General features: G+C 36.4%; 2 protein-coding genes across 2 annotated transcripts; both read right to left on the bottom strand.

The window, feature by feature from the left end:
- Positions 1–6,548: 6,548 nt before the first annotated feature.
- Positions 6,549–8,752, bottom strand: LOC126608982 (uncharacterized). Its single transcript, XM_050277003.1, has 3 exons — positions 7,830–8,752; positions 7,500–7,689; positions 6,549–7,392 (listed from the first exon to the last, which is right to left on the bottom strand). The coding sequence occupies exons 1-3, from the start codon at positions 8,289–8,291 to the stop codon at positions 6,812–6,814; spliced, it is 1,233 nt and encodes a 410-aa protein (XP_050132960.1). The 5' UTR covers positions 8,292–8,752; the 3' UTR covers positions 6,549–6,811.
- Positions 8,753–9,129: 377 nt separating this feature from the next.
- LOC126609172 (uncharacterized) lies at positions 9,130–9,627 on the bottom strand. Its single transcript, XM_050277163.1, has 2 exons — positions 9,483–9,627; positions 9,130–9,398 (listed from the first exon to the last, which is right to left on the bottom strand). The coding sequence occupies exons 1-2, from the start codon at positions 9,625–9,627 to the stop codon at positions 9,130–9,132; spliced, it is 414 nt and encodes a 137-aa protein (XP_050133120.1).
- Positions 9,628–11,040: the final 1,413 nt, after the last annotated feature.

Genomic DNA, 11,040 nt, shown 5'->3' with positions numbered 1-11,040 from the left:
TGACATGTTTTGCAATGCAAGATTAAAGTTAATTCCAAGTATTGTTGAAGGATATTGGATGGTCAAGCGCGTATGATGTTGGAACAAAAGTTTGCCTACAGAGGAAGGTTGTATCCTGTAATATCTTAGGCAAGCCAATTTCCTAGAGATTGATGCAGATATTTAACCATCATTTGTGGTGAGGAGTATCATCTTTACTAATCATCCTTGATTTTTATCAAAGACTTGATCACTGCAATGACGAGGAAGAGAGGTTTTTGGTTTGGTTTGGGGGGGGGGGTTATTGGTGGGAAGCGTTGGGCCAATGCTTTTTATATATAATTATTAGGTGGTTTTTTATTATAATGCAAAGTTTTAAAGTCATTTTATTAGTTTTTCTTAGTAAAATCCATCTAGAAAATGTTAAGCCAATCAAATGACATGATGAACATGGGGTGTAGTCAATTTGGATTTCAGAGGATTTTAATGGACATTTTAAAGTGACAGATTTCAAAGGATTTTAATAGATTTTACAATTCCATATGGATTTTGATAGATTATTACGGATTTCTATTATAAATTTCTATGGATTTGTATGGATTTCTTAGGATTTCTTTTTTGACTCTTTCAACATAAATTCTTTTCTCAGTGCACAATCTGAAAAAGACATAAGCATATGTATATTGATATGGAAATATAAACCAATCAACTATGTCTTTTCTTTCCCTTTCCTCATTTGAATTGTGATTTCTTTACGAAAAATAATTTTAACTAATCAAAACAAGTAGTGCTTCTTAAATCAAATGTCTCAAAATTAACCATTTTCCTCAATAATTGATTAGCTCATAATGTGTTATTCATTCTAAGTACAGTTACTAATATAAATAGGCTTTGGAAGATGCTTGCACCCTTACACTAACATGATTACACAAAAAAAAAAACAAAAAAAAAACTGAAAGCTTGAATTGGCAATAAGATTCTTAGTAGTAATTTTGAAGAGTTCAATTAACATGGTAAAAAATTAACACATTCAGATAGAACGCATAATCGTTACAAGAACTGCTAGTAGCTATTAACACTTCCATTCAAAGCATTACAAGACTATTACACAGTCCAAAATAAAGGAAATAAAAAATTTAAAAAATATTGTACAATTCAAAAAATTCAAGTTTGCAACTGGGACGGTGACAGATGAATGTGAAAAGATATCAGGTTGGCAGGTTCTATGTCTGAAATAAAATGGAGAGTGAGAAAGAAAGATCGAGTTGTAGAATGGAGAGATAGAGAAAGAGCGAGGGGTTGAAAAGAAATCCTAGCAGTGGAGGTAGGATTTTGTTATGCTTATAATTCATTCTCAAATCCTACAAAATCACTTATTGAAAGAAATCCTTCAAAATCTATGAATTTTTTAAATATCTATAGATTTGCATGGACTCTATAAAAATTCTTTAAAATCTCAGTTGACTACATCATAATTCTAAAGTCTTTTAAAATCATTTAATTGACTACCCCTGTATTTGAATGAATTCATTTAAAATCTTTTAAAATCCTAATTTACTACACCATGTTTCTAAAGTCTTTTAAAATCATTTAAATCCTCATTTGACTACACCCCCTTTATGTAATTTTGTGGTTATTAATGTTGATTTGGAAAGCAAATCTGCCAAATGCAAAACCTATTGGTCATTAGTATCCGGGTTTTCCGCATAAACCATGTTTTGACCATTATTTTGTAAGTGGGATTAATTAATGTAATTGTTTTGGTCCAATTGTAATCCCCTTCTCTTTTCAACTATTTCACTTTGTCGCAAATGAATAGATGGACCTTGACCAAAAATATGCTATAGTCTATTCAATCAAAATAATTAAACTTTCATCAACGGCCATTTCGTATATATTGGTTTATCCAACTCAATGGTAGGCACTGTATATGAGCCCTCAGTCTCTACTTCATTAGAGAAATAATAAATAGATCTCAGGCTACACGTAGAGGATAAAAATAGCAGTAAAAATGAGGTATACGTAAATTAATGGATACATCATTTTATCACAATGATGAAAAACAATCATTCCTATGCACCCTGTTACAAGTTCAATCCTCACTAATCCCATTTCCCTAATGCTTTCATGCCCTATGTGGGGATGCACATAAACCCCCTTTTGCAAATATCGTATTAATGGATTTTCTTTCTTATTTTTTTCACCTTAGCAGTTTATAAGGATGCTATACATGTTCCCTTGGAAATAGGTGGACTTTATTGGATGATCCCCTAAATACAAAATAACCAAGGAAAAAAAAACCAGTTATTTAAGTAGGTCCTTCGAACTTAAATAATTTTTTTTGTCGAATTCGAACTTTAATATTAAGTCATGAACCATTAATTTCTAAGGAGTTTGATTGAGACCAATTTGTCTTCAGCAACGTGGACTTTAATTATTGGTAATGGTCCACAAAATATATAGTTGGCATGACAATACTGATTGTTTTAAAGCTGGTTTGAATATACTTTTAAAATAACGAAAATATTTTTGATGAAAATGTTTTTAGAACTAATCATTTGTAAAAATGCAAGTAGATTATGGAAAAACACTTAAAGTGCTTCCTGGAAGAAGTACATAATTGGTGCTTCTTGCAGAAAGCACTTTAAGTGCTTTTGGAACCAAAAAATATTTTCTCTAAAAGCACTTTAAATCATTTTAAAAACACATCCAAACGAGCTCTTCGTTTGTAATAGCGTTTCATTTGTGAATCAAATACAGATTTTGTAGTAAAAAAAAAAAAGAGCCAATTAATGGTGGTAAAAGAACTTGTTGATTTGAAGCTAAAAGCCAAGGAAGAAGCTTTCAAACACCATAGAAATCATCTGTCCCCATTAAAGCGATGGAAGCTATCTTTATTTAAGATATGGGAAAATAAAAACTTACTTGTTGAGATATTTATTTGTGGAGCAACAAAGCACTACGGACCTAATACCATTTGGAATCACAGTTCTCTTTCAGAGTGACGTCAATTTATATTCTTATTATGTTTTTGTGATTGCGATGGATCGTCTCATTGTCTAGTATGGTATGTGTACACAACGTTACAAGAAATCACAGTTTATGTAATTTTAATTTTTACCATTAGTATGCGTCATCCGTTGTGGACACTTGTCATACATTTACGTCCTTAAAAAGGTAGGTCCTGAAAACGAGAGAAAATAAAGAAGAAATTAAAGGCTGCTTGCATATTTTTCTTTTATAAGTAGTCAGCTAGCTAGAAATAAAGTGCTCTAGTTTAGTTCAGTACAAATATTGAAACATAGTTTCAACCAATATGATATCAAGGATCGACTTAGGCTTCAGTTAGTAACATAAACGAGCGACATTGATTCCTTCAGTTTGATTTTGTCTACATATTTCCCTTCACAAGAAATTAAGAAATATTCTTATAACTTATCCAATTATTACAACGAACTTTCATACTATACATGGAGAAGTTTTGAGAGAGATGAAACTAATATTAAAGGACTAAACCAATAAGGAAACGGCAAGTGTAAATCGCTTTTGTCAAAGGGCTCCATATCATGGGAGAAATTTTTAATTGCGACGGGAACACAAGTGGTAGTAGTACACCACGTGTTTTAATAGAAGAGGTGAAAATTTTTATTTTTTAAGTTATTAACTTTTTAGCACACATATCTCATTATTTGTATAATAACATATGATGTACCACTTCGTATACCGATCACACTAAAAAAATCTCTCATTTCATTGAGGATAAAATGCATGAATCAAGACGGCACGGCAGGGCAAGGCGGTCCCACAACTCAGATATGGCAGATGATGATTGGATAGAGTGAAAGGGCCCTGCAGTTTTCATGAACTCTCATAGGGTTTTGGGTTTGTACACTCAAATTTTGTGCCAAAAAAAAATATATTTGCTCGTCATCTTGAATTTTGATATATGCGTAGAGAAAAAATTTTAAAAATTTAAATTCAATTATAAATATGATGATAATCATTATTTTTACTTGAAGGTTGTGAGTAAAATACATTCATGTTGCATTAATTTGAATTTGCTCAAATCTGTTCGCTTGGACTTTATAACGCAATAGCATTACCTTCACTTAAGGGTACTCACCAAAATAGAACAGAAAAAAAAAAAAAAAAAAACCTAACAGCATATAACCAAAAAATATCCTAATCCTGCATCCAAACAGTGGAATCCACTACTGAAAGCTGAGCATGCAGGCACCTTATCCCGATCTCCAAACACTCGATTTCGTGTGGTCTGGGCAAACTCGGGTGAGAAAATGAAACTCCCAAATTTACAATAACAAGCAATCTCTTTAGGGGGAAAGAGAAATAAAACGGGTTGGTGGGGAGAGAAATGAAAAGGGTGGGTGGGAAGTTGCTTTCATGAGGGTATTATTGCAATTATAAAAGTTATTAAAATTTAGGGGAAATTTATTTTTTTTGCTTGTTGCGCAGCATCAGTCTTATCACCCAAAAAAACATATTAGGAAAAAGGAATATGGACCCCACAACCACAACCCCCTCCTTTGGCCTCTTTTGAGATAGCATTGTACCGACCCTACCCACTTCTTAAAATATAAGATTTAATGAGTAAAGTAATAATATGATCATATTATTTTACAAAACATAATGGATTAGAAGAGTCCCACCACAAATCATTTTGGAGCAATACTTATTTAATTTCCACCAAGAGGAACATATCCTTTAATCTTATTTCTAATTTCTAAATATAATAAGGGAATTTTTACCGATTTTGTGAAGTACTAATAATAAATCTCAATATCTCATCATAATAATTGTTGCAAAAAGCACACAACAGTAATCATAAAGGAACACTAATTTATGTTGAAATCGTATCAAACAAGTAGCATGTTAGTTATCAAACACTTTGTATAAAACACTTCAAGTCCAATACTTGAAAAAGGTAACTTGGTAATTTGAGAAGGATATAAAAAGAATTTTACAACTAAAAATTAATTAGACAATGACAACTCTCCTATTGAGTTTTTAAAATAGTTATATGTTTCATCAGAAAAATATAAATCACGGTTGAAGGTGATTTTAAATAGAATGAGAAGTTCTAAATTAAATGTCATTATAGTATGTCAGGAAGGGATCAATGTTTTGAATTTGAATTACATTCAAACAAAATTTTGATTGATCTAATTTAATAACATAAAATGTTAAACTATTTAGTAAAAACCATTTTATTTTGAAGCCCCAAGATGAATAAAAAGATGCTCAATAAGGTAATTACACAAAAGCAGCAGCAAGCAGCAAGCACTTGGTATCTTTGTCTCACCCAAGTTCCATATGCAACATTCTCCCAGAAATCCAAATACACACGAAAATTCTCAACAGTCAGTCAATGTCTTGCACGTGTTAAAGCTTGTGAGTCGTCTGATAGAGAAATTTTTAGTTGTGACAGGAACACAAATGGTACATCATGTGTTTTAATAAGAATAATGAAAAATTTTATTTTTTAAATTATTAACTTTTTAGCACACATATTCTACTATTTATTTAGTAACACATAAAATCTCTTTTCCCCGGTGGTCGCGGATAGATTCGGTTTTCACTATTTTCAACACTCGCACCAACAGAAGCGTTTTGGACACTCCAAAATTAATCGAATTCCTCCCAGAGAGGGAATATCACGAAATCCTATTCAATATTTTTCATTTTTATTATTTTATTTACTATTGTTAATACTTTTTTTGTTTTTTTCAACAATTTATATTATCTAGAATAACAGAGGAGTTGAATTTAATCTTACAATATACTAGTAATAATATAATTCAAATTTATCATTTACAACGTCATTCGCAAGAATCAAACTTAACACTTCTAATTTATAAATGAAGAAAAATACTACTAAAAAAGGAGTGTACTATCCACACATCATTTTTTACTTCTCACACACCCCTTGTTAATTTCTGTCCGTTGATCTTCTTTAATTAATTCGATCCGACGGCCGAAAACCAAAAAAATGTAAAAAAAATAAAAAAGGGTATGTGAATATCACATCTCCTAAAAAATAGTACTTAGTTCCTATTAATATTTAACCCCTCACAGCCATCCAGACTCCACGAGCCCTCTCTCCTGCCGTCCTCTCATCATCAACCTTTATGTCTACACCTCTCTCTCTCTCTCAAACTCTCCTCTTTAATAATTTACTTTCTTTCTTTCGAAAAAAGCAAAAATATACCCTAAAAAGATGGAAAATCGAGAGAAGAGACTCTCATGCTCCTTTGTTCCCCTTTCAAGAAACCGTCGCTGCACACAATATTAACCTCAAAATACTAAATTAATTTTGTTCAATAAATAAGTTTGTAATTAAAATATTAAAATTCTTTCAGCTCTCTTTCCCATCTGTACTGTAAAACTATCTAATTTTAAAGTTTTCTAATAAGTTCACCAATGAAGAAAAATTAACTAAATTCAAATTCAAATTCGTACAGTCATTTAATAGTTAATTAATTAATTACTCAAACATTTATAGAGTGTGCACATCAACTATTTGAAGGTGGTATAAAAGTTATCCCGAAAAATATTAACAATGTTTTTGTTGGTATTTAAAACTATTTTTATTACATAGAGATGATGGTCCACAGATTTATATTTGTGCCCTTGCTAACAAAAAAAGGAAGGGAAACTTGGTAAAAGCACAAAGTTAAAAAGCCTGTACCAGTACCCACTCCCACTCTACTATTCCAACTCCCATTTATATATTTTCTTTCTTCTTTTTTTTAATATTTATATCCATTTTTTGCCGGAAAATTTAAAAATTAAAAAACAAATTCCAAAATTTGTCTCAAGGTTTCTCCTTGAGCAGCGATGCCAACCCGGTAACTATCCTCGCCCCTCTCTCAACGCTCTTCGGCTTTATCGCCGGTGGCTGCCACGCCACCGCCACCGCCACCTTCTCGCCTGGAACGGAATTCCCGGCCGGCGACGGGACTGGAGTATGGCTCTCAGGCTGCGATGTGCTTTCACCGAAGATCAACTCGAGTTCACCGCAATCGCTGAGATTGTCGGCCTCGGTCGGACCGTCAGAGATTACCACTTGGGTCTCCGACGCGGGAAGGGTGCCGTTTTCGGGACGGTGAACGGCATTTCGGGTGTAAGGAGAGAGCCACTTGGCGCGCATGTACTCGGCTTTCCGCCACGGAGGGAAGTGCATGCCTTTCTTCTTCAGGCTCTGTTTGGCTGCCTCCGATACGATGGAGACGATCTGGCCGAGACGGTCCGATTTTCCGACGAAAATGTAGGGCAGCGATTGGAGGACGGCTTTGTAGACCCCAGTGGATCGAGCGACCTCAAATTCCGATCGGAAATCGATGTCAATCAACAACCTGTCGCCCTCTACCATCACATCGATATACTCGTACTCACCTGAAGTCCAAAACCCACAACCAAATTTATTTATTTTTTTAACCTTTTAATTGCATTTTTTTATATAATCTGTTTGGATGCTGAGAAAGTATGGGATTTTAAATTACCGGCAGGGAAAGACGACGACTTCTCCCATTTCGATTTGCAGGTGGAGGATTCGTAGCCAAGGGATTGCAGTCCGTCGGCGACGATCTTCCTCAAATCGTCTTTTTGTTTGAGATTCTTGTTTGCTTCGACGATCCTCGCCGTATCAGCCAGGAGGTTTCTCTCCGAGACGCTCACGCATGGAATCAGACTCTGATAAACAATAATTAAGCAAACAATCAGTCATCCATATTCATGTTCTCTGTTTGGTTGCCAGGAAACCGTGAGAAAATGCAAAAACAATTTACTAATCAAAAAGTGGAATTGAAGCGACGGTTATCTTAGTGTTATACCTTTAAAATATCGGAGGCGTCGCCACCGAACGAACCGGAGGAGATTGAATCGCCGAAGCCTCCACCGAAGATATCGAGCTCGTCGTCGGAGCTGTCATTGCTGTTACCGTGAAAGCAATTGCAGCGGTTCCGGCCACATTTCGGCGGCGGCTGCTTCTCGTTGCTTTCTTCGATGAAATTCTGAACCATCTTCGCCAAGCAAACCGAGCTCGGCTCGAACTCGGCCACAGCAGCGACGGTTGCTCCATCCTTGCTGGTATTGTAGTTCTGCTGCTGCGACGGCGGCTCAGTAGCAGTCGGCTTCTCCTGCGCAGAAGAGATTCTAAGCACGCTCGGGAACTGCCGGTCAAAGAGCCTTCTGAGCCGCGATTTGAAGACCGGTTTCATCGAGTCGACCCGGGCCGGCTCGATCAAATTCTCGGAATCGATTTCAATCGGTTGGATCTTCATCGGAAATGGCATATTTGGGGTTCTACAAAATACCGAGACACTGACGCACCGTCCTACCAAATTTCTCAGTTTTTCTGCTCTAATTTCAGAGCCTGATTAAACTTTGGGATTCAAAAACCAAAATCCACAGAAAATTTATACAGAAACTACAACTCAATTCAGAAATTAATGCTTCCTCCTTTCATACACATTTACTCTCCTCTTACACTACCTAAAAATGCTCAAAACTCGAACAATGTTAATTTGTTTTCCCGGAAAAAATTGGGCTAAAAGAGTATGGCTTCCGATGATGGATAATCGTGGAAAATGTGATGGCGATGATCGGAGATACGAACATTTCGTATGCATATGTGTAACAAGGTCGCCGGAATATTCATTTCCCGGCGATCTATTCCAGCCGGCGACGGTGGTTGTGGTGGTTGTGAGCTGAGGAGGAAGAAGAGAGTGGGAGGTGGGTTTTTGGGAGAGTGAAGGAGTGGTGAGATGGGTTTTGGGCACTTTATAGGAGAAGCTGGGAGCTGACTAGGATCAGGTCTGCCATGTATGGTGTTACGTGGCAGGAATTATCCAAAAATTGTAGTTTCCAGCGTGGCGCGGAGAATAGTAAATTTACTGTCTTACCCTTCCAACCCCACTTTTTTGAGCTTTGAGCTACTTAACTCCCCCTCTTTGTTTTCTACTAAACTAATAACGCCCTTTTCTTTTTTATTATTTTTTTTAACAAGAAAAAGAACAAAATTGGATTTTAATTTTCACTTTATGACAACTGTCCATTAAAACGAAATTAAGCATTTTATTTTTGTATTGTTTTTGTCAAAGAGTAGATATTATTAAAGATAAATTGGAATGTTTACATCCGACGCCAGAATATTGAACAACCAGTCCGGCTCAAAGCCAATCCACAATTGTTGCCCTCCATACGCATGGCAAAAGAAGCCACATGATGCGCAACCTCATTACAGGCATGAGGAGAAAACAAAAACTCAACAGAACACACTTGTTGTCGAAGATGAAGAATATCCCATAGAATACCCTCCATTGATGCCTCCGAAACCAAGACACCATTCAGCATCTTCACCAAAACCTTTGAATCTATCTCCAACTGAACACGCTCAAATCCTTTTTCCACACAAGCCCTCAAAGCCAATCTCATCGCTTATGCTTCCACCATCAAACTAGAACCACACAATAAGTCTCCCATACCTCCTGCACATTGAAAAATGCCAGCAAAATCCCTTGCAACCCATCCAATACCACCCCTATTCGTTCGCTTACACCAAGCCCCATCACAATTAACCTTAATAGTTCGAAAATGAGGCTTAACCCACCTTTGCTGCGCCACATCCATACGAACCTGCTGCCTACACCTTCACATATCAGTAACCTCCTGACTCTTCGTTATCTCCCCCCAATGCAGATGCAATAAATCCAAAGCAGCACGTGGGTCACACATTGCCTTGTCAAAGACTACACTATTACAACATTTCCATATCCTCCATAGTCCACATACTACCCATCGTACCAATTGGTCCGACTCCTTCTCCTCACCATATCTAGTGCATAAACCCTTCCAACACTGCATAAAGTCAGCACCCTCCACCATCCCTACGTCCAACTGCAATGGAGAACCGAACCAAAGCACACGTGTAAACGAACATCGAAAAAACAAATGAACTAGTGTGTCATCCTCCTTTTCACATAAAGGACAACAATTCTCTAGTTTTATACCCTGTTTCTTTAAGTTAGAGCGAACTGCTAAGACATTTCGACATCCCTTCCAAATAAAATGACGCAGCTTAGGTGGAATCCTCAAACGCCATACTTTCTTCCATGTAGCATCCTAAATAGTATCACTGCTCGATTAACCAATACCCCACGCCCAAGCTCCCCATTCATAGACATTTCTTGAGCAACTAAATACCCAGACTTCACCGAGTAAATCCCATTCCGAGTATAATGCCAAATAAGACGATCATCACAACCAAACTAACTTAGCAGCATATATAAAATCAATCGAGCCTCATCTGAATTAAAACACTGTTCCACCAGCTTCATCCTCCATATCCCCCCTTGAGCCACAAACTCTGAAACCATTGTAGGCATGTGAACATGTCTTGATAGAGGCTTAAACGTTCTCGGAGTAGGTAAACAAGGATCTAATAACACCTTAACACTTCTGTCATCCCCAACTCTCCACCTAAGACCAGCTTTTAAAACTTTCCTACCTTGCAATATGCCCTTCCATCCCCACGATGTTCCTCTACCCACCGCTGCATCCAGAAAAGTAGAAGAAGGAAAATACTTCACCTTCAACACTTTAGTAAGTAAAGAATCCGGTTTACAAATTATCCTCCAACCTACCTTTGCAAGCATTGCCATGTTAAACGCAATGATTTCCTTGAACCCTAAACCCCCCTAAGGACTTCTTTTTAGCTACTCTATTCCATGCCATCTAATGAATACCCTTCTTAGTCTTCTGGTTTCTCCACCAAAATCGAGCAATGACCTGCTCAATTTCCTTTGCCAACTGAATTGGTAATTGAAAACACGACATTGTATAATTAGGCAAAGCAGCCACTATGCTTTTAATTAAGACCTTATTCCCAGCTACAGACAAAAATTGCTTAGCCCACCCACTACAAGAAAACTTGGCTTTTGTGACGACCAACATTCGTCACATAAATATGAAAAATCATCACATTTGACTATATGTGACGAAATTTTAGCGTCACAATTGGCGTCACTTATACAACGTCACCGA

The sequence above is a fragment of the Malus sylvestris genome, chromosome 16, assembly GCF_916048215.2.
Source record: "Malus sylvestris chromosome 16, drMalSylv7.2, whole genome shotgun sequence".
Classification (NCBI taxonomy): domain Eukaryota; kingdom Viridiplantae; phylum Streptophyta; class Magnoliopsida; order Rosales; family Rosaceae; genus Malus; species Malus sylvestris.
This window is presented reverse-complemented; position numbering and strand designations above follow the sequence as displayed.

Excerpts from the sequence above, each read along its gene's own strand:
- LOC126608982 (XM_050277003.1), bottom strand. The coding sequence starts at position 8,291 with ATGCCATTTCCGATGAAGATCCAACCGATTGAAATCGATTCCGAGAAT. Across the intron at positions 7,690-7,829 it reads ACGCCTCCGATATTTTAAAG|AGTCTGATTCCATGCGTGAG; the intron begins GTATAACACTAA and ends ATTGTTTATCAG. Across the intron at positions 7,393-7,499 it reads GTCGTCGTCTTTCCCTGCCG|GTGAGTACGAGTATATCGAT; the intron begins GTAATTTAAAAT and ends TTTGGACTTCAG.
- LOC126609172 (XM_050277163.1), bottom strand. The coding sequence starts at position 9,627 with ATGGATGTGGCGCAGCAAAGGTGGGTTAAGCCTCATTTTCGAACTATT. Across the intron at positions 9,399-9,482 it reads CATTTTTCAATGTGCAGGAG|GATTTGAGCGTGTTCAGTTG; the intron begins GTATGGGAGACT and ends GTGTGGAAAAAG.